Genomic DNA, 27,342 nt, shown 5'->3' with positions numbered 1-27,342 from the left:
AAATTCTCTTAAAAACAAGAATGATGTGTTTGTATAATGATCATACGTTTCTGCTTCCTTTAAATAGAAGACTAACATGAGTTAAACTTAATACGTCGATAAAACAAACATCTATGTGCTTCTGATTTGTAGTCAAAGTCAAGGTCTTACTGAACAAATATTGATACTGTAATCTGGCCCATTTTAGAGCACCATTACATTGATTACAGATAGAGAGAGAGAGAAATCTCTGAATACTGTCTTTGACAACTTTTACTGTTTGTTTATATACTACCAAAACATCTGGCAATACATTTTAAAAACAGTATTTTTTTTTTTTAATTTCTATTGGCTATGCCTTAGTAAAAATCTCCCTCAGAGGGAGAATAAGGCAAGATGGAGGTGAAACTACCCTAGTTGATCTAACATGAGCAGATACTGTAGCTGTAACTGAGTAATAGAGAATACAGTGAAGTAAAGAGACTCACCAGAGCGGCCGCAGTCTGAACAGGAAACCAGCTCCTCAGCCTGGCCTGTCTTCCTGTTAGAGCCTGAGTCTCCCAGACAGAAGTCACAGTAGTCATTAGGGATGATCGCACCATCAGGCCCTTTCTGTGCTGTATAAAGCGTGCAAATTAAAATAAAGGGATAAAAGACTTTAGTTTTGAAAAGTATCAATAGAAATGTATTTATTTGCTAAGTGAATACTGGATATCATTGGTGTATCTATTAGAAGTACAGAATATAGACATTGAGGCAGCTCACTAGTGTTAAGAAAAGAGCAAATACTCGCCACTAACTATTGCTATGTTTATGCTAAGTAACTCTATAATTCACACTGGGCAGTTAGTTAAAAAAATAGGCTATGTGTGACAATGTTACATTTACCATGGTTAAAGATGTAATGAAAGTAGTAACAGATTATATCCTTCACATTATGATGCACATACCACGGAAACAGATTTTCGAAAAGAAATAATATAGAGCAGGGACTCGTTTCAATCCATCGTTGTTGATTACATGGAGGCAGGTCTAAATGCAAGCTTGTAGTCGATTGTAAGAAAGGGGCGGAATTTAAGCGGACTGAGGACGTTTTTTTTCTGAATATGATATAAAGTATTGGTCTCGTTTTAAATGATTTTTTCCATTGTTGTGCTTGTTGTTGTCATCTGTTACAATTGTACAAGCAGGACGTGGCTATTGGTTGGTGTGGTATTTGTAAAGCCCCTCCACTCTGATCGGACGGCTGGTGAATGACAATGATGAGCGCTGTGTTATACCCAAAGTTAAAGTCCCCCTGTAGTCAATAACTTTATCCCTTAAAACTCATCTTTGATCACCAAAATGAAATAATTTCTTCTTCATGCCTTAAAATAGCTTGAATGTAACTCTACACCCATGCTTCATTTAATATATGCAGATCTATGAATATGCTAATTAGCCCCGCCTCCACTGACTCGCACATGCTCAGAGATCCACTCGGTCAACTTAACAGAGGTAAACGCTGCACAATGGTATTGCTTTTTACAACGTCGGACACATGACTGTAATTAATATGATTAGCCTTTTCCTTGACTACATTATCAAACAGCTGCTAATAATGTGCACGTCGAGGGTGCATATCAGTGCATGTGTGCACCCTCCTGAAACCTAAAATGACAAATGGGATACCCTACAGTCTTATGGACTTAATGGATATGTGCATGTGTTGGCCATAGTAAGTCCACAAGACCGCAAGTGCACATGTGCTCCAACTGAAAACAATTCAAATATGTGGTGCTCCCATTGAAAACAACTGAAAAAATATGCTGGCTTAGGAAAAAACACTTTGGTGGACACATGGCCCAAATGATGTCTGGCATACGCCACCAGAGAAAAGTCTGTTTTACCAGAAGAACAGACATTTTTTAATTTAATATTACGAGGTCAAAACATTTTTTAAGGAAACATATGCATGGATAAATTGTTCACAATCAGATTATTAAAGGTTCCGTAGAACGTCTTTTCAAAAGATGTAATATAAGTCTAAGGTGTCCCCTGAATGTGTCTGTGAAGTTTCAGCTCAAAATACCCCACAGATTTTTTTTAATATTTTTTTTTAACTGCCTAATTTGGGGCATCATTAACTATGCACCGATTCAGGCTGTGCGGCCCCTTTAAATCTCTCGCTCCCTGCCCTCCCGAGCTCTCGACTATAAGTGCAGTTATACAGTGCATAAACAAAGTTTACACAGCTAATATAACCCTCAAATGGATCTTTACAAGATGTTCGTCAGTCATGCTGCATGCATGCATCGATTCCTTATTTGGATATTTACATTAGATTCTGAATAAGTTTGAGGCTATGTGGCTAACGGGCTAATGCTACACTGTTGGAGAGATTTACAAAGAATGAAGTTGTGTTTATGAATTATACAGACTGCAACTGTTTAAAAATTAAAATAGTGACAGCTCTTGTCTCAGCGAATACAGTAATAAACGATGGTAACTTTAACCACATTTAACAGTACATTAGCAACATGCTAATGAAACATTTAGAAAGACAGTTTACAAATATCACTAAAAATATCACGTAATCATGGATCATGTCAGCTATTATTGCTCCATCTGCCATTTTTCGCTATTGTTCTTGCTTGCTTACCTAGTCTGATGATTCAGCTGTGCACAGATCCAGACATTAATACTGGCTGCCTTTGTCTAATGCCTTGAACATGAGCTGACATATGCAAATATTGGGGGCGTACATATTAATGATCCCGACTGTTACGTAACAGTCGGTGTTATATTGAGATTCGCCTGTTTTCCGGAGATCTTTTAAACAAATGAGATTTATATAAGGAGGAGGAAGCAATGGAGTTTGAAACTCACTGTATGTCTTTTCCATGTACTGAACTCTTGTTATTCAACTATGCTGTGGTAAATTCACTTTTTGATTCTAGTGCACCTTTAAGATTAATTTAGGTGAATTTTCATTTCATGCTGACATTAAGATATATATTTTTAGGCACAAAACCTAAAAATAGCCTTAAAAACATAAACATCTAAAGTTTACATGGTATGTTGGGTGTTGGAACAGAAGTTTAGATATTAAAACATTTTAAAATGAATATTAACTTACGTTTGTGATTCTCGTGGTGGACAGGAGGAGACTGGGGGATTTCAGTTTCTCGTTCTTCTTCACCCTCCTCTTCAGCAAGGTGAGTATGGGCATAATGGTAGCTTAGTCCAGGGCGGTTTTTGTAACGCTTCCCACAAACTAAGATAAGGAGCATTGGTTACAATGAGATTCATTTTAGTGGCAAAAACACTATTTTTTTTCTCAAAGTTATGCTAATAATCAAGCTGGGATGCTAACACATATCTAAGGAATTCACAAAGCAACTAGCAGTGGAATCAAAGCTCTATCACAAAATCTACACTGCATGTTCTCAGCCAGTGGGAGAGACATGCGGGGTGTAAGAAGTGTTGAAGGCACAGTATTAGCACTGCAACCCCACAGTATGTCTTCATGAACACCTATAGGTGACGTAGCAGGTGCTCTGCACTGAATGTACCTGTAAATTGTAGGAATTAAAGGATTGTAAAAGATAAAGTGACCTTCTCAGAGCAAATTTATGAAATTACTTATATAGGCTATACTGAAACGCACCTTTGTTGAATGTGGTCAGAATCTGTCTAATAAGTCTTAGGTGCACTTATATCTAGTTTTTGTGGTCAAGTGCTATCCGACTGTGATCAGATCACTGAAAACACGTTAATGTCTATTAGATTACAGACGTGATATATCAGCATAGTGCTGATGTGTTTAACGGATAGAGAATACAAATGGCTTGCTGTTATTAAACATGTTGGCTTAGGTTGTCATATTATGTAAACCTTAGCACAGAAAAGATGTCTCTACAGGAGAATGCAGTAAACATGTCAAGCATCTGTGGGTTGCAGATTGCAATACCAGCAAGGTAAGCACAATATTTCCACAGTAATAAATTCTCTCACTTCAAATCTATATATAAAAAAAGGATGAACAACAAACCATACAAGAGGAAAGCATATGTACAGTATCTAAAGAACTATGAAACTAAGAAAGAAACTATTGTCTTAAGGATTTTTTTTTTTTTTTTCATTTATTGATATATATTTTTTCCTGCTTCTTTTCCTGCTTTTTCTGTTTATGTAACCAAGGGTTAGCAGGCAGGCAGACATTAATGTGAACTAATACTATCATAGCCTGTCCAATCAACCCTAGACCCCTAATATATATTTGATGTAACAGACCTTATTTTTGTACAGACTGAAAAATCATTAAGCCAGAAAAGGAAAGCGTCTACATGCATTTCGTTTCAGCAAACTGCACATCCAGACATCCAATCATTCCAGCAATGAAGTGGAATACCTAGAAAAGGGCCTGCAAATCTAGATGCAGCAATGAAAAGGCTACATGTTCAAGCTTTGCTATTTTAGCAGCAGTGTTGTTAGCCATGCGTGATAGCTTTGACCAAGCAGGGTGAAATATCAACAGCAGCTACAGAGAAAAGTCTGAACCAGCTGATTAATGTTAATAATTCCTCCCAACATAAGCATTAAATGATTAGCCTTGTCATTAGCATAGCCCACATGTCCGAGCAAGAGGAAGATGGCAACATGGCTGAATACCTGAGTCAGCGGTTTTTGAGTTATGCTTTTGTTTGTATCTGTCTGAAACAGAGGAGACACAAAGCAAAAGAGGAGACAGAAAACAAAATACAGGAAGTAAGTTACATTCAGAGAGGCCTCTGGAGCCCAAAGTAGCTCTAGTATCTCCTCTGGTAGTCACATGCTCTTGATATTTTAACAGGCGACCATGCCAAGATGAGAAACAAAGGCAGGTACCATATGACAAAATGGAAGACTTCTTTTAGGACCCCAAAATAAGACAGCCAAACAGCAGAAGAGTCAAAATAGTTCAAATCTCTTGATTAACACAGACAATGGTGTGAAATGAAAAATAAATACTACTGTTATACTTCTACTAATTTATATTAAAGGGTTAGTTCACCCAAAAATGAAAATTCTGTCATTTATTACTCACCCTCATGCCGTTGTACACCCGTAAGACCTTCGTTCATCTTTGGAACACAAATTAATATATTTTAGTTGAAATCCGATGACTCAGTGAGGCCTTCATAGGGAGCAATGACATTTCCTCTCTCAAGAACCATAAAGGTACTAAAATCATATTTAAATCGGTTCATGTGAGTACAGTGGTTCAATGTTAATATTATAAAGCGACGAGAATATTTTTGGTGCACCAAAAAAAAACAAAATAACGACTTATAAAGTGATGGCCGATTTCAAAACAATGCTTCAGGAAGATTCGGTGCACAATGAATCAGTGTATCGAATCTGAGTTCGGAGCGCCAAATTCACATGATTTCAGCCTTTGGCAGTTTGACACACGATCCGAATCATGATTCGATACACTGATTCATTATGCTCCGAATCTTCCTGAAGCAGTGTTTTGAAATCGGCCATCACTAAATAAGTCGTTATTTTGGGGTTTTTTTGGGCGCACCAAAAATTTTCTCATCACTTTATAATATTAATATTGAGCCACTATACTCACATGAACTGATTTAAATATGTTTTTAATACCTTTATGGATCTTGAGAGAGGACATTTCAACTAAAATATCTTAATTTGTGTTCCGAAGGTCTTACAGGTGTGGAAAGGCATGAGGGTAAGTAATAAATGACAGAATTTTCATTTTTGGGTGATCTAACCATTTAATGTTTAGTGGAGTCCAAAAATCTGAGAGCACTAGTATAGCTTTTTATAATTTAATTAATTTAATTACATATAAATAATAAATGTAATACATTTATATAATTTATAAATAATAAAAAAAATTAATTACAAATTAAATTTTAATTATATTCAACATAAATTGTAAAAAAACAATTTAATGGAATGTCAAATTTGATTAGTGCAAAATCATAAATATTTTGTATTCATTTTAACATTATTTTAAAAACGTTTCTAAATTGAAATACTTTGTTTATTTCAAGGTTCAAATTAGATTTTGAATATCACATTTTCTAAGTGGCCTCCGACTTTTGGACTCAAAAATGCATAATGCCGATTTAGGTTACAAATTAGATTACTCCTAATTAGTTTTTCTATTGCAGTTCGAACGTATACCAATTTAGATCTATATTTCTAGTTGCTTAGACTTTAAGGCACACCTTGAATATGAAAGTGATGAAATGAACACTTACTGTCACAAACGTAGGGTTTATCCTGATCATCATTGACCACTGCTTCTGTTCGCCTGCGCCCAGAGCCTCGACCCTGATCAACATATAAAATTACATGACAAACACTTTTTATATGACATAATTATTATTTAAATAATTTCTCATTTCTTTATCTTTTCTCTGTCTCTGCACACGCCATAAGTCAGGTATTTCTCTTTTATGTTTTATTTCTCTCTCTGGTGTCAATCCACCCTGCCTCTGTCTCAATCTGACTTTTTTCTTGCTCTCACTTGCCTTTTTTCCTTCACACCTTCCGCAGACTTTGATGAGTCATGCTCATCACTCACCCTGCCTTTGTTTCGATGCTTCCTCTTTGGTGTGTCCACTTCAAAATCCTCATCGTCATGGAAGCCATCCCCGTTTTCATCTGCCTCAAGAACCCTCTGCAGAGAATGAAGAAAGTTGGGGTAAGTGACTAATTGGCAAAGATCAATGCACTACACAAGAAAAGACAATAGGCCACATATTCAGAGAGAGAATGGAGAACTTTATTGCCGTATGGACATGGTCAATGGACTTATAAAACATAGTTTGGAAAATAAAACAGTAAAAGAGACACTACAATTTTAATCAATTTGCAAGTTTATCAATTTGCACTCAAAGTATGTGTAATTGTACAACAGTTATTTCTCGTCCTCCATTCTTTATGAGTGGGTCAATGACTTGTTTATTCAACCAATTCATTCAAAGACGCTGATCCATTCAGCAACAAAACAAGGAACTGTTTGTATGAGTGAGTCATTGAATTGTTCACTCAGTCGATTTGTTTAAAGATGCTGATTCGGTCAAGAATGAAGCACACAACTATTTTTATGCACAATCTTTGAATAATTTAATTTATCTGTTTAAAGTCACCGATTTATTCAGGAACAAAACCAGCCACTACTATTTTTATGAGTGAGTCATTTAATCATTGATTCAACAGATATGTTAAAAGATGCCAATTAATTCAGTCATGAAACAAGGGCCTGTTTTTATGAGTGAGTCATTGAATAATTTATTCAACTGATTAGTTCAAAGAGACTGATTCACTCAGGAACGAAACACAACCTACTGTGTTGCTTGGAAATTTGAAGGTTGTTTTATCGGTGGCATTGTTTGGAAGCATAAACTGACAAAGTAACTGGCAAAATTGAGTCTAAAATGTAAGTTAATTTGATATAACAGTTTATTCAACTGTTGTTATGGAACCAAGATCACACTCGCAATTGTGCGTTTTTCCTGAATATCTTTCAGAATATTCAGGAACAACACTCTCACTCGTCTCATATTGAGTAGATATATAGTAATGTGAAGTGCATTGTGTATAAAACATGCTGCAGTTCTGTGTTCTGTCGAGTCTAGTGGTTTTTGCCCTAAGAGTACAGTATTGTTTGCCAGAAGGTAGGAAACAAAACAGCTTGCGGCTAAGGTGGATGGAGTCTCAGATGATGGATTGGACTTTACAGTGACAGTGAATGGTGGATATCACTGATTGATGATACAATGCATCTTATAATCTTATGTGCTATTGCCTCAAACCTTTGCAGAGCATCTCTGTCTGGTTTGGTAGCACTTCGGTACCATACAGTAATGCAGCTAGAGAAGAAGCTTTCCATGGTTTGAGAGGAACCGCTTCCCCATGCAAATTTTATGATTATGAAAGCAAAGATTTTTATATTAGATGTTAAGTGGCACCCCAACCAACACCAAAATTGTGGAAATCATAAAAAAAGATGTGTTTCTTTTAGAACAGAGCTGCAACTTGTTTTTGAGTCAAGACCCACCAATTGAAGACCACTCAGAAAGTTTGAGAATGACTCCTATATTATAATGCACATCCAAACCAAGTCTCTTGCACACTGCGCAGTTTTAGCCTTGATTTTCTGCTCGCCAACAGTTAATGAACGTCAACAACAAGAGACAAATCAATGCTAGTCATCTGGGAGAAGCACAGATGCGTAGCCAATGTTCAAGAGATATTTAGCAGGTTAAATATCTAGACCTGTCCGTGATCCAAGTTCTGTAGTGTTTTGACTGGAACTGACATTGGTACAACAACTTTGGAAGTAGTGTATTTACGGCATTAGAAAGTCTGTCAATGTGTTACCTGGATTTCCAGTAGTGTCTCTTCCTCTTTAGAGTTATTGTTTCTTTTGTCCAAGATCCCGTCACCTCGTAGCAGAGCCTCCAGGGCTGTGGCTTCTGTCGGTGGGGCTTCCCTCTTGGCCATTAGCTCAGCCTCTAAACAAGTAAGAAAGAAGCAGAAAATGTCAGAATGTCAGGTGGTCAGCCAGTAAGAACTCCTCCATAAACTGTGGGGACAAAAAAATCCACCAATGAAAATGGTCACTATAGTGAAAATAATTCTATTTTGCATTACTTTCTAATTGAATAGATTTTTTCTTTACATACATTTAATTCAAATCATATTAGTTATGTAATATTGAGTGACAAACCTACATTTTGTCTTTATTACATTACATGTTTACTTTGTTGCTTCACGTCGCAACAGCTGGAAGCTGACAAAGTAACTGTTTGAAATCCATTTGTCCTTTGAATTATAAGAGGCACGAGTGCTTGATGTACATTAGAAATAGAACGGGGCATCGGTTTACCATCGGAAATTTGTCGTGTCGCATTGTGCCTCATCCAGTGTAGACCGCATCACTGATTATAATGGTTGCGGCGTTCGCGCCCAGTGTAGACACTGCATTAATATGACGTATTTCTGTATTTTTAAACTTTGCTAATTTCCAGGTTTGAATAAAACTGCAGATTAAAGTCCCAGATTTGTCCTCTGATTTTTTGACCCCATTGTATATCTACATAGGAAGTACAATCAGCTCTAGTCAGTGAATTAAAGGGTTAGTTCACCCAAAAATGAAATTTCTGTCATTAAGTACTCACCCTCATGTCGTTCCAAGACCTTTGTCCATCTTTGGAACGCAAATTAAGATATTTTGGATGAAATCCGAGAGTTTTTTTTATCCCCTATAGAAATCAACACAATTATCGTCATTCAAGGTCTAGAAAAGTAGTAAAGACATTGTTAAAATAGTCAACGTGACTACTGTGGTTCAACCTTTTGACATAGAACCTGGAAGTGCTGAACGTAAACAGCGTAGGAGAATGACAGGGGAGCAATGAATATGTTGAATAAAGTCGTTATTTTTGTTTTGTTTTTGTGCACAAAAAGTATTCTTGTCACTTCATAACATTAAGGTTGAACCACTGTAGTCACGTTGACTGTTTTAACGATGTCTTTACTACTTTTCTGGACCTTGAATGACGTAATTACGTTGCTTTCTACGGGGGATAAAAAAAATAATCTCTTGGATTTCATCAAAAATATCTTAATTTGTGTTCCGAAGATGAACAAAAGTCTTACTCGTTTGGAATGATATGAGGGTAAGTACTTAATGACAGAAATTTCATTTTTGGGTTAACCAGCCCTTTAAATCAACTGTCAGAAGGCACTTCTGATTAGCTTCACACAAGCAGACAGATTGTGCATGTGTGTGTGTGTTTCCCAAACATCAGTTTGGGTAGCTTTCTTGGATATACCAGCCATCAATATGTTTTTATAGGGCGGAAAGCTTTTCAAGGCTCATTAAAGGTGAAAAGCTCCAGGTGCTGAAGATAAAATGGAGGATGTCTGTGTATGGTGGAAAAGGCAAGAAAATAAATAGTCTTAGGCTGTGTCTAATTTCAATCCCTAGATCTTTAGACGTGAATCAGTATATCTTGAATACTAACGGGCACTAGCAGGAGCCTGAATCCACTAAACATTGGGACATTCATGACTCAAGGTCATGCATTCACACGTAGCTGAAATCGAAAATGCTGTATCATGCATTTGCTGTTAGCTGTTAAAATGTACAGTACCATTACCAAATATGTGCTTGTTTTGTATTTTTTTAATCAGGCAAAACAGATTATGTGAATGTATATAATAACTTTCACACATCAAACAAATATAATATAATAAAGCAAGGTTCAAAAAAAAAAAAAGGCTTACAATTTAAATATCAATACCTCACAACAAAATATACTACTGGGGTCGGTTTGGGGTCAGTAAGATTTTTAAAAATGTTTTTAATAAGTCTCCAATTCTCAACATGGTTGTAATTATTTGATCAAAGATACAGTAAAAATATAATTTTAATACATATAATATTCTAAGTTTCCTTTTTTTAAACATTTTTAAACATGTTCTCCAACCAATATGCCTATAAAGAACGTTTGTCACTTCCCTGAAATACGACCCATAGGAGCGTTTACTAAAGTTGCGCCCCTATCGACAACAGGACACATTCATTTTAGTTCATGAAATACGACCCATAGGAGCATTTAATAAAGTTGCGCCCCTATCGACAACAGGACACTTTCATTTTAATTCATGAAATACGACCCATAGGAGCGTTTAATAAAGTTGCGCCCCTATCGACAACAGGGTACTTTCATTTTAATGCATTGTTCCCTTTTATCTACGTTATATTTTAGGTTTCACGTAGCTCAATTGGCAGAACAATGCAATATATAACAATATGTATATGCACTATAAATCACTAAGGGTAGGTTTAGGGGTGGGGTAGGTGTAGTCGTTAATAAAAATATATATATATATAAAAAAAAAGAGTTTTGCTAAATGGAAATAGGACAAATGGTATAAAAAGTCCACACATTGCATTTAAATGAACACGCATTTTGATTGGTAACGACAGTCATACGTCATTTCATGACGACAGACGTAACACGACCTGTCATTATTTTTACGCCAGCTAGAGGGCACATGACTTTAAAATGTAAATAAAGGTCATAATAAGGTGTTTGAAAAACCACCTATAGGGTAGTTTTTTTGTTTTTTTTTTGGAGGACAGTCTGTTTTTAAAATGTAATTTATTGTTGTGATTGCAAAGCTGAATTTTCAGCAACCATGCTCCAGTCTTCAATGTCACATGATCCTTCAGAAATCATTCTAATATACTGATTTGGATTAAAAATGGTTGTTGAAATCTTTGTTCAACATTGTAAATGTCTTTTATTGTCATTTTGGTCATTTAATGCATTCTTGCTGAATAAAAGTAATAATTTCTTTGGAAAAAAACTGACTACACACTTAAAAACAGGAGTTGGTAAGTTGGTTAGTTTTCTTTTAATAACTCGAATTCCTGTATATGCCTTTTTACTAGCGTACAAGTTTTTCCATATTGATCTGACGTTCAGGGGTTGTTACAGTGCATTCTGGGAATGTCTAGGTAAGGAGGGAATATTTCAGCGCACTGGAACCATTTTGACAATGGGCAGCTTTAGAAATAGCTGGGAAATGCACTTACTAGTGCACTACTAGTGTACTAGGGAGTGGAAAGAAATACACCCTTAGATCTGTCACATCATTTGAATTGTTTTCTGCATCCATGGAGTTAAGTTGCTCCCACAATCAGTGGTTTCTGATGCCCCTATCATGTGTTTGCTGTCAGATATTCTTACTCATTTCCTTTAACCTACTAAATGTGTGTGTACATGATTGAGAATGTTTATATGAATGCCTGTCCTTGTCTTTATTCTCTTTGTGTCTGATTGAGTCGAGACATTCTCTTCCCCTGGGAGAAGAGCTGAAAATAGCACAGACTGCCAGTCAGGGGCTGATTGCAGCCTCCCATCCCCCGTTTCCAGCCGCCAATCATGAACAAGAGGCTAAGAGAGGTTGATGTCTACAGACACAAATCATAAGGTCTTAATCATCACAATATAATACAGCACTGTGACATTTATGCATGCCATTAAATCATGACATTGGCATCGAAAAGGCATGCACTAACTGGAAAGACTATGTACTGCTTTCAATTAAGAATTTTGCAAAATCACTCTGAGGAGTCAGTTTCAAATAGGAAATGTAGAGCATAATGAATATATCAGTTTACTGAGATGCAGCTATTTGGTGTTGTCATAGTGCCGTGATTATATAGCAGACAAAATAACCTAATTGAATCAGTTTATTGAATTAGAGACTGTTCTACATGCCACATCTGCTGTGGAGAAAAAGACTGCATATGAAGATTTACATTGGAATCACGCTTGCATGCTTATGAACCAGACTTGGATGGGATACTGGACACCAAACCTGTTTACAGTGGCTGAGCACCCAGAAATGTACAACACAAACACATTTCAGACAGGAAGCGTAGGAATGATGCCCTGCTGTAACAGACCAGAATTATGCCTCGCTATAGTGTAAATATTACAATTCCAGGACTCTGGAAAACACATAACTTAGAGGGATAGTTCACTCAAAAATGAAAATTATGTCGTTATTTACTTTACTTCATGTTGTTCCAAACCTGTTTCACTTTTTTTCTACCATGCAACGTTGAATGTAGTGTATAGAATACTTTTATGGTGCTTTTGCATCTTTTTTGAAGCATGAAAGCTCCAGTCCCGAAAACTGCATTAATTACAAATAAGTACACTACGGTTAAAAAGTTTGGGGTTAGTAAGTTTTAGTTTGTTTGTTTGTTTTTTGAAGAAATTAATGCTTTTATGAAGCATGAACACAGAAGAAAGAATCTCATACAGGAACTGAACAACATGAGGGTGATTAAATAATAACAGAACTTTCATTTGTGGGTGAACTACCCAATAAGAGACTACAACGCATCATATATATTCGCCATGCCAAATGTCTCAAGAGAGCAGTCAAGTGACTTGAGAGGAGTTTTGGAGGGGCTTAATTGCTGTTCCAGCATTACACTTGGTAGGAGTTCGCTCTGTCATTTAAATCTTGAGGCCTAAATCAGTTTTATTCACTGTTTTTTGCTGAACTCATGCTGGCTGAGCTCCAAGCAAAGGTTAGAGGTTCTTATATTGCTTTACTGCTATTGTATTTCCAGGGACAGCTAAGAAAATAATAGAGTGGCATTCTTGTTGATACAGGCAGGCCTTTATGCGCCTTTATCTAGTTCCTCAAGCCCTTCTGCCCCCCTCCCCTCCATCAGCCCCCTAGACTTACATTCTAGTGCTGCATGGCCAAATGATTAAAGGGGCCCGGTCAGGGCACACATAGAGACCGAGAAGGATAATGAGACCCAGATGGGCCAGTTCTACAGCCTCTGAATGACCTCAGAGCAAAGAAGCACGGGCGGAGAGAGAAAAGAGCAGAAATAAAGAATTCAAAATCAAAATGTAAGCATGATAAAAATTACACAGTTAGCTGCAATCATGATCTCACCAAGTCTGAGTTCACAAAGGCGAAGCTGAGGGTCTAGCGGTGGGTGAAGTCGTCTCTTCTTTCTCCAGCAACGAGCTGGGTAGGTGTACATCTGACCTGCCGCCAACCCTGCAAACACACAGACAGTAGCATGGTTTGAATAGGCTCTCATACAAAAACATTATTTGGACAGGATTTGTTTCGTACACAATGTTTGGGTTGCGATTAATAATGGAGGATATTTCTGATTTCATGTAACAGTTTGGAATTAGGATCTATTGTCTGGATGTGGATGTTATGGAGGGTCAAGTGCTCTTAAATAGAAGAATTGAAGAATTTTTATAAACTTTTGAAATGGGCCATTTTAACAAAAGTTAGACTACTGTTCAAAAGTAATGTTTTTGAAAGAAGTCTCTGATGCTCACCAGGGCAAATACAGTAAAAACAGCAATTTTGTGAAATACTGTTACAATTTAAAATAACTGTTTTCTATTTTAATATATTTTAAAATGTAACTTATGCCTGTGATGGCAAAGCTGATTTTTTAGCACCCATTATTCTAATATGCTGGTTTGGTGAAACATTTCTTGTCATTATGAATGTTGAAAATGGTTGTGCTGCTTAATAATTTACTGGAAACCATTAAACATATTTTCCGGATTCTTCGATGAATAGAAAGTTCAAAATAACAGCTTTTATTTGAAATAGACATCTTTTGCAACATAATAAATTTAAGTATTTTATACATTTACATTTACAAATATTTGTTTGTTTGTGATTTATTGCCATGCCAGACTCAAACAGGTGACATGTACACTGTCTGCACTTGTTGCGGCTGATTTTGCCTTCGTCAGGGTGTCTTATTTTATATTTATATTTCATATATTTTACTTATAGGACTATACTCATTATACTCCCGGCATGTGACAAGCAATGTGACGGAAAAAAAAATCATGAATACATAGAATGAAGGCTTGCCCACTGTAGATAAGTTGTCATTCAAACACGTTTTATCACAGCAAAGCCATACAAATTTTGGTAACACTTTAGTTGAGTCCAATTCTCACTATTAATTAGTTGCTTATTAGCATGCATATAACTAGGATATTGGCTTTTTATTAGTACTTATAAAGCACATATTAATATCTTATTCTACATAACCATATTGTACATCCCTTAATCTTACCCCATTTCCTAAACTTAACAACTACCTTACTAACTATTATTTAAGCAGTAATTAGGAGTTTACTGAGGCAAAAGTAGTAGTTAATAGTGGACCCTAAACAGGGATACAGACAGGGATACAGAATTTTAATGAAACATCTTAAACGAAAACACTGGCATCAGGGGTGTTGACACAGTCATTCTCTCTAATAGGCCCATAACACAAAATCTGTGCATTTACATATGTGAGGCACATGCTCTCAGTTATGCATCTATCCAGTCTCTTAATGGTAAAATAGAGGAATAGAGAGAGAGAGAAACCCAGAATAAAAAACATCCAATAAACACTGGTCTACCACAAAGTGTAGGGTGTGGCTATGCAGCTTTTAGTTGTGAGGCGCTGACTCTATTTGTGTCCGGTTCTCGGCAGGCAAATTGTTCCCTTTGGCAGCTATATGTCTAGATATTGGCTGTTTTGGTCAGATAATAAGAAAAGGAATGCTGTGGAAAGACTAGAGACAGAACCCCAATGCATACTTCTGTCTTATTACATTGAATAGTCTATTGCATTGTTTAACATGTTACAAGGGGAAACCTGCAGGTACAATTGCCTTGACATTAGTACGCTGTATAAATGCTTATCAACATGTATTATCTGCACTCCCTGTGCCATCTGCTTTAAAACAAAATGTCTTAGTCTTTATCCTTAAATTAAGCTGCATTTTTAAGTGAAATTTAAAATTGAGGTTTAGATGGTTGTCCAACTTTTTCCAAATTCCTGTGGTGGTGAGATAAAAAAAAAAAAATGTGGAATGACTGGATACGACAACAATTTTAAACAAAGGGTTAGATGATAGCATCTTTAGATGACAGCACCCTACATCCAGTGTGTAGTTCATATAATGCACATTAACACATAAGCAATATAAGCAAAATATTGTTCATTTACGCTAGCACACCCCATTTCATTAAAAGTTTTCACCTAAAAAAAATCATTTACTCACCCTCATGTCATCCCAATCTCGTATAACTGACTTTCTTCTGTGAAGAAGAAAATTGATTTGATATTTTGAAGAATCCTTACATGGATTTTTCAAGAAATGACAATTCTCAGTGACTATGGCTGTAAAGCTCCAAAAAATACAAAACCCACCACACTGTAAAAAATAATTGTTGGTTTAAAGGTGCCAAAGAACATGTTTTCAAACGATGTGATATAAGTCTTAAGTGTCCCTTAAATGTGTCTGTGAAGTTTCAGCTCAAAATTTTTTTTTTATTAATTTTTTTAAATGCCTATCATTATAAATGCGCCGATTCAGGGTATGCGGCCCCTTTAAATCTCGTGCTCCACGCCCCAAGAGCTCGCACTTGCCTTAAACACCATAAACAAAGTTCACACAGCTAATATAACCCTCAAAATGGATCTTTACGAAGTGTTCGTCATGCAACATGTCTAATAGTGTAAGTATAGTATTTATTTGGATGTTTACATTTGATTCTGAATGAGTTTGATAGTGCTCCATGGCTAAAGCTAACATTACACACTGTTGGAGAGATTTATAAAGAATGAAGTTGTGTTTATGAATTATACAGACTGCAAGTGTTTAAAAATGAAAATAACAACAGTCTTGTCTCCCTGAATACAGTAAGAAACTGTGGTAACTTTAACCACATTTAACAGTACATTAGCAACATGCTAACGAAACATTTAGAAAGACAGTTTACAAACATCACTAAAAATATCATGATATCCATGATCATGTCAGTTATTATCGCTCCATCTGCCATTTTTCGCTTTTGATTAGTCTGTTGATTCATCTGTGCACAGATCAAGACGTTAATACTGCCTGCCTTTGTGTAATGCATTGAACATGGGCTGGCATATGCAAACATTGGGGGCATAAATATTAATGATCCCGACTGTTACGTAACAGTCGGTGTTATGTTGAGATTCGCCTGTTCCTCGGAGGTCGTTTAAACAAATGAGATTTATATAAGAAGGAGGAAACAATAGAGTTTGAGACTCACTGTATGTCATTTCAATGTACTGATCTCTTGTTATTCAACTATGCCGAGGTAAATTCAATTTTTGAATCTAGGGCACCTTTAACTTAAAAAAGTAAGTTATCTGGTTGCATAAAAATTTGGAGTTCAGTGAAATTAAAAAACTGAGTTAATACAATAAAGGTGATTGGTTTAATCAACAGAAACTCAAAATATTATATTATCTGAACCACATTAATCATTTAAGTTGATTTGACCAAAGAAAAAATCATGAAAATAATCTTTTACAGTGCACCAATTTTTGCCATTCAATATTTTTTTGTGTTGGAAACAGGCTTCACTGAAAATAACAGACACTTTTATTTATTAATTCATTAACAGACTGTGAACTGTCATCATATTGAAAAGACCACTGTTTTGTAAAGATTTTTCAAAAATTGTTCCTTTTGTTCCACAGAAAAACTAACAGCATTCAGGTTTGGAACATCATGAAGGGAAGTAAATGATGAAAATTTTGTATGAACACGTTAATCGAATTAATATTATGCTTGAATAAACATGCTACCTGGCCCCCGGTGCCGCTTCTCCATCCAGATGTAACAGTTGTTCTGAGCTACACCCGTCTGAGAGTCCAGGAAGGGCATGCGTACGCTGCGCTCCGCACACAAGCGGGCATTGTAGCTGCGACAGTGCTCAATGGCCTCCCTGTAGAACTGGTCCCCGAGCCTGAGAAAGACACATTTGGTGAGGAATCCTGGTTTTAGCATAAGTCATAAGTCAAAACATATTTTGTTGATCCTGGATCAACATTCCTGTCTAAAATATTGTCCTAACCATATCCCTACTCCTAACCTAACTAACATTATCCCTAAAATCAGAGGGAAATGATAGGTGAATAACACTGATGTAAAAACACCTAACCCTGTTTGTAATCTAAACTTGACATAATCTAAACTTGTCCCTCAAATCTGATTGGTTGATTGGAATGCTGTTCTAGGAACAACGAAGTTGATCCAGGAACATTTAGTCGGTGAAATCACATCCACCTTCATACATTAGTCAGACTATGTAAACTTTAAGTTTTGTTAATTTTTAAAAAGCCTGTAATACAGGACTATTTTTCTTGGCTAATACCACTGTACATCCATACAGTTTCAAAGCAAGCTTGTGTTTTGTGCTGTCGAGCCTCTGGGTCATGCTTTCTTTTCACTATTCAGTTTCCCACCGACTGTTTGAGAGTTATGCACTCTTAGTTATAATCACAGTCTCTATTACATGAAGAAATGCTTACATTGTCATCCATGTGATTCCCTTTAGGCAGTCAAGAGTCATTGAGACACGACTACCAACTTCATATCGAAAGACAGAAGAGACACTGGACCTGAGCCAGCCTGCATGGCTTCTCTCCCCATAACTGCCTCCTGTTTCGATTAGATCACTCTTCTCTGGACCAGAGGATACACAGATATGTGAGGAATGCTGGGCTGGACAAAGAGGAGTATTTCAACCCAGCATAGCGACACAAAGAGCCTCAGTGTTTGGAGGGAGCAGGAGAGAAAAAGAGCAGGCAGGTATGAAAAGCAAAGGTCTGAGAGACAAATGAGACTACTAACATTTGATGGCGTAGTTTACCCCCAAAAAGTAGGTTTGAGTTTGATTCCAAACCTATATGACTTTCTTTCTTCTGTGAAATACGTATATATTAAAAAATGTTTTCTTTTGTTTTGTTCACACAATGAAAGTCAGTCAATGTTGTTTTGAACTAAGGCTGTCACTTTATCAGATTTTCAAAACACAATTATCCTGGCTAAAAGAATTCACAATAAGGATATCATTGTTATATCTATAGAAATTCTGGAAAAAAATAATAATGCTATCAGTGAAATTCATCTTCAACTTTGTTTATTTTGTGTTTTCCTTTTTTTGGCCATTGAATCACACTCAAAATACGAGTACAGAGAGGCAGTTAGTGAGTTTGTATTCATAACTAACCATAAAGGTTGTCTGCTGGAAGCTAGTTATTTTAGATTATAAAGTTTTAAATATGGATATTTTTCTTACAAAAACCCATTGTTTCACACCAGAAGTTCTTTATTAACCCCCGGAGCCATGTGGAGTACTTTTACAATAGATGGATGCACTTTATTTGGCTTCAAAATCAGAGAACGGACTCTCGTGGAGTCCGGTCTTGCCAGGCGACCTTGAAAGAACGATCTCGGAAGGACGCGAGGACAGAGAACGCATCATTTGAGAATTGAGATGTGCTGCGGTCTTGTTGCTCAACTGACCAACTGACCGTCCCAGCATATTATAAGTGGCTAATGCACAGTAAATACAACATAACATCATAACCTGTTCAAAAAAATATTTCATATAATTATAGACATTGTTTTCATATAATTATCTTTTTATTTCACCGCGTGTATTTATGAAAATGAGTAGCCTTTGGCTGTTATGCTTTGTCAATGTTAAGATTATTTTTTATATGTCAATAAAAATACTGCAGGCTTTCTTCAGTTTATCATTTTATTAAAATTAAGCAAAACAAACGGTTTACTTTCACGAGCCGTCACGTATTTGCGAGCTTGTAGCTGGAATCTCACGAGAACTTCAAAGCTTACAGGCTTCCGTACGTCGACCGGCGCAGCGTCTTCTGGGATTTTTAATGGTTTGATTCCCTCAAGTTTGCGTTCGATGCATCCTCGATATCAAGAACACATCCGGGTACTTTCATGCGTCCTCCGTTCTTGTGTTCTTAAGTATTGGAATGAACTTCGACGGTTGATGATGACGTAAAGCAAGAACACAAGGACGCAAGATCGCTGAAGAACGCATATTGAGAAACAGCCTTAGTCCGAGAGCTTTCTGTCCCTCCATTGAAAATGTATATACTGTCCATGTCCAGAAAGGTAATAAAAACATCATCAAAGTAGTCCATGTGACATCAGTGGGTTAGTTAGAATTTGCTGAAGCATCGAAAATATATTTTGGTCCAAAAATTACAAAAACTACGACTTTATTCAGCATTGTATTCTCTTCCGGGTCTGTTGTCAATCCGCGCTCACGTGTTATCTGGTGCGCCCGAGCTTCATTTACCAGGGCTGTTCGATTCCGGATTTTTTGGAATCAATTCTGATTCCAAGAATCGATTACTCACTGTTATTTTCGATTCTTTCTTTTTTTTTTAAATACCACTACCATCTAACATTGTTGCCACACAGCCACACAGCGAGAAACTCTCTACACCGGGCGTGACAAAGCAACCGTTGCAAATCCATTTGTCCTTCCTATTAGACGTATTGCGAGTGCTGCTTGTTCATAGAACGAGGCATTTACTGCGTCAGTTGTAGACAGTAGACACAGTGTAAAGACTAGGAATATGTTCACCATATACATTTATGCAGAAGATTCTATTTACATACATACCTACCTACACACACATTATACACTTATGTATGTGGATAGATTATTTATTTGTGGTACATATATTTCATCCAATATCATAAAACTAAAGGTAAAATTCTTGTTAAATTCTAAAAGCATTTTGCTCAGGAACAGGCTCATGCACACTTTACACATATAAACTTTATTTAGGGCCTTTACACATATAAATAGTCTTCACGTGAGTGTGATTGATTGTTGTTGTCGATTGATTTATTCTTCTTGTCCTAAACTACAACGAGTAAGATCAAACCCTGCCCAGCAACTGATTCTAAAGATTTCATTGGGTCAGTCATTGCGCTGTTTGCCTACACAATGCTGAAATAATCATCCTACCCTAAACCATACTCTGTGTCATGACTGGATCCATTTATTTTCATGTGACTTGATTGTGTTGACAAATGAAATCGGCTACAGGCTGCGGTTTGTGTTAAAAAAAAAAAAATTTAAGAGGAGTCGATTCCCCTTAATGGAATCGATTCCAACCTTTGGAATCGACTCTCAATTCCCAACGCCTCGGAATCGAGGAATCAATTCATTTTGGAATCGATTCCCAGCCCTATCGTTTACAGTCTGAGGGAGACACACATTGTAGACAAAACAACCTTCGCAAACATGTCTAAGGATTTCGACACAGAGGAAGACTTGCATTTTTTTGCTCAATATTATTTGAACCCGAATACACGGACGAAGAACTAAGAGCGATGGAAGAAGCTCCTACACAGCAGCAACCGGCATCACAAACAGCGTCACTGAGGAGTCGTGAACGCGGATTGACAACAGACCCGGAAGAGAATACAATGCTGAATAAAGTCGTAGTTTTTGTTATTTTTGGACCAAAATGTATTTTCGATGCTTCAACAAATTCTAACTAACCCACTGATGTCACATGGACTACTTTGATTATGTTTTTATTACCTTTCTGGACATGGACAGTATACTGTACATACATTTTCAATGGAAGGACAGAAAGCTCTCGGACTAAATCTAAAATGTATTAAACTGTGTTCTGAAGATGAATGGAAGTCTTACGGGTTTGGAACGACATGAGGGTGAGTCATTAATGACATCATTTTCATTTTTGGGTGAACTAACCGTTTAATTTAGTTTCAGCTGTTTTCATCCAAACATTCTTGTGTTCCACAGAAGAAAGTCATAAAACAACACAGCAAAATCCCCAGAGTTAAATCAACTCTGCTCAGAGTGCATATGGTCCCTCTCTAAATAGTGTTAAAGTAACACTGAAGCAGAGTTAAAGTTAAGGAGATAATTAAGAAATTAATAAGGCTGTGACTTAAGTCACTTGTAGTTCTTGTCTTTTTTATTTCTTCAATGATTCTGCTTGTTAACAGCAGGTGTTCATCACTACTGCGGAATCATTACTTAATTAATTGCTTAATTATCTAACTAAATTTAACTCTGCTTGAGTGTTATTTTAACACTTTTTAGAGAGGGACCATATGTACTCTGAGCAGAGTTGATTTAACACTGGGGATTTTGCTGTGAAAATGAGGGGATTAAATGATGACAGAATTTTTAGACTTTTTCCTTTGTCACATGTGACATGCCATGCTGATTTTATATATATATAGTGCGCTGAGGAGAGATACGTTTCATGATGGAATAAATATGAATGTTGTTACAGTCTCTAGTACCCAAAAGACACTGAGAACATTATCTTTCAGATCTTTTTCTCTTGTCATTTATCTTGAAAATCTTCAGATGACATCTACATTTCTTCTTTCCTCCTGCATTCACTATCCTGCTCCTCCACCGCTCTCTCTTTCCTGGGCTTCCTGTGGGCATTATTTCCCTGAAACGAAATGCCTGTGCTATCAGTTGGAGACTGCAAGAGCCATTATGTAAGTTGCAGTGACAGAGGCCCGCATTAGAGCGCCCACGACCAGCACGAGAGCCGCTATCACCATAATCATCAACATGCTCCACTGGACTAAACGGCCCTGATGGCTCTCAACTCAAGTTCCCTCTCAGAGTCGATCTATAACTACTTTTCAGCACCTTAAACAAAACCTTAACAGCCCATAGAGATGACATATGCTTACCAATGAGCGGCTGATGATGATGTCTATCAGCACCATCTTAAGGAAAGAGCTCATGTGAGACCACCATGCTTCATACAGCCTCCCCCATAATCTTTACTATAAACGGCCTCCTGTATTACACACAAGGCATTGGCTCTGGTCAACAGAGTGAAGCAGTTATGTAAACAGTTAGACTGACGTGTTAGAGGACACGTATTCTTTCTGCCACCTCCCTGGAGGCACGGATAAAGAGAGTCTCTTGAAGGTCGTTGAGATCTTCAATCTTTTAATGTCGATTAGTTATGGACCGGGAAGAATAGAAGGGATTTTTATTAAATCTGTCACAGTATTTGATTTTCACAACCCCAAGAGCAGTTGCTTCTATAGATAATGCATGTTTTTACAGGTACGCGGGCAGGAAACAGAAATGTGACTTTGGTCAAGTAAAATCCATTAAATTTGAAAATGAAAGGTAATTTAAAGCTGATCTTTTCACAGTGTATGTGAGCTCACCAAAATTATGGGATGGTATGACACTGGAATGTTTTAGAATAAACATTGAGCTAACAGAGCATGTGGATATCAGTTGTTGTGTAAGCTGAAAGGTTTTAAAGACATAGACCAAAGGCCTACAATTCATGTTGAATGGGAAAAGAAACAGCAACACATTTTTAATGGCTTGATTTTTTTATTTAAGTGTCTGATAAACAACATGCAAAACTTATTTTATATTATATTCATTTTGATTTAATAAATAAATAATCATTATACTGCAACAATACAAGCATGATTATCTTATTTTTCTTTAATAATAATCCTAATAATAATAATAGCAATTTTTTTATGTTGTTTATTTTATAATTATTACATTTACATAATTATTACATTTATTTAAAAAATACATTTATATATATATATATATATATATATATATATATATATATATATATATATATATATATATATACTCAAAAGTATATTTAATATTAAATTATTTATTTTATAAAATAATATTAAGAACTTATTTTTATTTGACACCATAGTAATAAATTATACTAAACAATACAATTTGAAAATAAAATTATTTAGTAAATAAATAATCATTATACTGCAACAATACAAGCATAATTATTTATTTTCTTCAATAATAATAATGATAATAATAATAATAACTATTTGTGTATTTGTTGTTTATGTGTTATAATTATGTATACATTTATTTAAAATATATATATTTTTTAAATAAATGTATATTTATTTTCTTTATTTTCTTTACTAATAATAATAATAATAATAACTATTTTTGTATTTGTTTATAATTATGTATACATTTATTTAAAAAAATACATTTAAATAGTTATTACATTTATACATAAATATATATTTTTTTATTTAAATAAATGTATATTTATTTAATACTTGTGTAAAATATAGTAATTTTGACACAAGTATTAAATAAATATACATTTATTTAAATAATATGTGTGTGTGTGTGTGTGTGTGTGTGTGTGTGTGTGTGTGTGTGTGTGTGTGTGTGTGTGTGTATATAAATGTAATAACTATTTTAAATGTATTTTACTATATATTTTAATTATACTAAACAATAAAAACATGATCTTATTATTTTCTAATTAATAATTATAATAAAATTATTAGTGTACTTGTTATGTTATTTTATGTATGATAATGATATTATTTATTTATTATTGATATTAATTATTACTATTATTACTTTATGCAAAGCTATCTTTGATTTTTGATTTAGCCTATTTACATGTAAACATACAATTATTACTATGTGTTTCTCACTTGAAAATTAATAGTGGCAATGATTTACTCAATAACTGATTTAGAAGAAAAATATATAGCCTACATAAAATAAAAACTTGTTTGTCTGTAGGGAAAAATACACTGCTGACCAAAAGAAGCAAAAAATATCTTCTCACTGAGAAGTAGAGCAAAGAAAATTAGCTGGGCAGATTAAACATTTTTTCAAAGTTATTTGTAAACAACTGTTTTTCCCCCTGTTAGCCTGTATCAGCCTCTGTGAAAACTGGAAATGAAACGCCTGGACTGAGCCATGTGCTTTGTGCCTGGGCTGCTCTTAGGAAATTAATACCTATTCTTTATTCAACAGAGCAGAGCTGCAGCTCATTCACAGTTTAGTGTGTAACTCAGAGGCTGGAGGCCCCTTTACTCAGCAGAGCCAGCGTCTATATTCATATTACTTGAACAACAGGGGCGTCTCCTTTGTGTCTCAAAAGAACATAACCACACTTCTTAAGGATGGAGAAGATGCCTTTCATATTCAAATGACCTCTTTAGTTTGATTTAATCAGAATGGTCTCTCTGGACAGGTGTCCATGAATAATCATTGGCTTATAGGCGTTGCTCAGAGAATTGTTGTTCATTTTCAAATACATATGCATACCGTCATGATAATCAGCACTGCATTTCAATTAGACACGTACTTTGTAAACTGGCCCTCCAAATGTGATTAAGCTTTCATTAGTTAACAGGCCGGCACAGAGACGTCTTGTCTCAAAGCACTTCCTAAGGAAGCTTTTCATCAGTGCAAGTAAACAAGATTTAACTAAAACACTGTATCAGATTTGAAAAAAACACCTACTTGTTCACAAATATCACTACATTAAAAATATTCCACGTACAGATTTCCAACTTGCATTTCAAACATGATGCCATTGTGTATGTTAAAGTACCCTGCTAAGTATGTACCATCCCCAACACAGAAACATTTGGCTCAACCAATGGTGCTAATTTGGGGCGGGGCTTTCTGTTCACTGACCAATGGCAGTCAGGAAATGATCAAGCAAAGAAAAGCCTCACCTTTAAACCTCTTCAAAACCTCTCACTTCAAAGTAAATCCCCTCTCCAAATAGAATAATCATTTTATGTGATCGTATGGGTATTTTAAAATAGTCTGTAGTGCGCCAGAGGGTAGAGAGGTGCTGATATGAATAGGGATTTGCCCTCCACAGTGAATCGTGTGAAGAGAGAGAGTGATCCATCACAGTCAGGCTCCTTTCTGTATGTCTGTGGGGAGATGAGGAGGCTGAAAACAGAAGCTGTAGTCTCTCCCTTCTCTCTCTGAACACCCAGGGCACTGAGTGCACCACATTCACTCATTACATGCCTGTTAATCCAATTGACCGTTAATTACGGTGCTACGTTTGCATGCCAAAAAGCATTGATCATCTTTAGTGACAGAATTTAGGCATTTAACAAATTAGCTTCATTGAATCTGAATCATTAATTGCAGGCTTCATTTTTGTTTAAACTGCATCCAAACTATTTTGACTGTGATTTTTAGCACTGCATGATATCAGTATCATATTTTTCAGAGATTTTTCATTTTTCGGTATCTGTCAATATTGCTGTATCTGTCAATACTATATAATATATAATACAGTCAAACCAAAAATTATTCAGATGTTTTTTGATATTTTTGGTATATGTTTACTAGTGGGTGCAGGACACTATAGTTCATTTATGTAAGCGAGCATAGCAAAATAAAGTAAACTGTGACATATTGTACCCAAAAATTCTTCATACAGTGGATTACCAGTAAATTGATACAGATTTGGAACCAAAAATTATTCAGACACTTTGACTTTACCATGTGTTTTATCTGACATAATTAAGATTATTTTTTTCTGACAGTTTAACTCTGAGATCTTGTCATATTTCATTACCATTTTTTTTTAATTATAGTGAATAAACTGTGAATGAAATGTTCAATGTGTCTGAATAAATTTTGGTAAAATTTTGACTGTACATATACAATATATAATATACAATAATCATAATAATAATAAAGTATAATAATAATAATAATCATAATAATAATAATATATAATGCATACACTAGCATTCAAAAGTTAGGTCTGTAAGATTTTTTATGTTTTTAAAATAAGTCTCTTATGCTCACTAAGGCCGCATTTTTCAGCAGCCATTACTCCAGTTTTCAGAGTCACATGATCTTTCAGAAATCATTCTAATTATCTAATAAGATGATTTGGTGCTCACAAACATTCCTTATTATCTGTTGCCCTGCTTAATTTTTTTTTTTCAATATTGTTAGGTAATTATTAGAATGGTAATGTACTATTTTGGTTTTTAGTGTTTTATTTGTATGCAATGATACAAAATAGTATAGAATGAATAATATTAGCTATTTACAGGTTATCAACCATAACATGAAAATATTTAGCGATCCACAGTATTAAAAACATAGTCTAAGTATTTAGAAGGTGCCTTTTTATGGCAATTCCAACCTGAACTCACAGCAATTCGTACGTATTTTATGAGGTGGCTAATTCGCATGAATTCGTATGAATGACCTACCCCTAATGCCACCCCTAAACCCACCAGTCACTGGGGTTTAGACAAATCGTATGAATTCGTTCGAATTAGCCACCTCGTAAAATACGTACGAATTGGTTGTGGAATAGCGTTGGGTAGCTTGTGCCCAGAAATTGTAATTTTTTATTTATTATGAATCTGTGAAATAATGTATGATTGTAATGGAAGTGCAATGCCTTATTATTCAGCTCTGCTCTGAACACCTTTAGTCAGACTTAAAGAGTTTGAAGCAAATCTAGGCTGTGAGGAAGCTAAACATAGGTTCCCCATCAGACTGCTGTGCTTTCATGATATCGCTCACTTTCTGAGAGAAACCCCTCAGCGGTGAATAAAGAAAGGGCCTTGAGCAAGAGAGAAAGGCCAGAAGAGCTTGAAGAACTCCTGGAGTGCGCAGTTGTCTAGCTTGCTAGCAAACATTTATTCAAAAAAAAAAAAAAGAAAAAGGAAAAAGGTGATGTAGAGGTCTAGACTGTTTGCAAATGGATTATGGAATGGAATGAACAGAGGCACTTAAAATATGCCTTCCTTTCAGTTCATTTTTTTTATTTCCATTTGAAAAACATGTTTTTTTTAAAGACTCAACATATGCTAAAAGAAACAAATGCTGAACAGGATAAGGGTGTTGTGTAGTGGAGTCTACCCCAGCACAAACCCCTGTTCCTGGACACACAAAGACCTCGGGCTCAACGGTGTTTGTAGTGCAGTTGTAATGCGAAAGCAAAATGCATCCAGACAGACGAAGATGGGGGGGAGGGGAACAGCCAACCGCAAACGTCTTAACCTAAAGCCCACATTCTCACCCCCTCAATTTATCCCTCCTCAATCTATATGAGACGAAACGAACGCA

The 27,342-nt window shown here is 35.8% G+C and overlaps 1 protein-coding gene across 6 annotated transcripts in view; it reads right to left on the bottom strand.

Annotated features, from left to right (window-relative positions):
• dpf3 (double PHD fingers 3) overlaps positions 1-27,342 on the bottom strand; it is a 52,637-nt gene that overhangs the window by 23,057 nt on the left and 2,238 nt on the right. For 2 of the 6 annotated variants that reach the window (XM_067383914.1, XM_067383917.1), the window contains exons 1-9: positions 17,921-18,190; positions 17,195-17,355; positions 13,483-13,590; positions 8,362-8,495; positions 6,560-6,655; positions 6,234-6,306; positions 4,633-4,674; positions 3,098-3,235; positions 468-596 (exon numbers count right to left, since the gene is read on the bottom strand). In XM_067383914.1, coding sequence (XP_067240015.1) covers positions 468-596; positions 3,098-3,235; positions 4,633-4,674; positions 6,234-6,306; positions 6,560-6,655; positions 8,362-8,495; positions 13,483-13,590; positions 17,195-17,355; positions 17,921-17,961 — 922 coding nt within the window. In that variant the 5' untranslated portion in view covers positions 17,962-18,190. Of the gene's footprint in view, positions 1-467; positions 597-3,097; positions 3,236-4,632; positions 4,675-6,233; positions 6,307-6,559; positions 6,656-8,361; positions 8,496-13,482; positions 13,591-15,629; positions 15,667-17,194; positions 17,356-17,920; positions 18,191-22,133; positions 22,890-27,342 lie in introns of those variants that run through there. The other 4 variants (XM_067383915.1, XM_067383918.1, XM_067383919.1 and 1 more) reach the window with 4 other exon arrangements.

The sequence above is a fragment of the Chanodichthys erythropterus genome, chromosome 4 (assembly GCF_024489055.1).
Source record: "Chanodichthys erythropterus isolate Z2021 chromosome 4, ASM2448905v1, whole genome shotgun sequence".
In the NCBI taxonomy this organism is placed as follows: Eukaryota; Metazoa; Chordata; class Actinopteri; order Cypriniformes; family Xenocyprididae; genus Chanodichthys; species Chanodichthys erythropterus.
The sequence above is the reverse complement of the archived record's forward strand: the minus strand, read 5'-3'. Positions and strand labels throughout refer to the sequence as shown.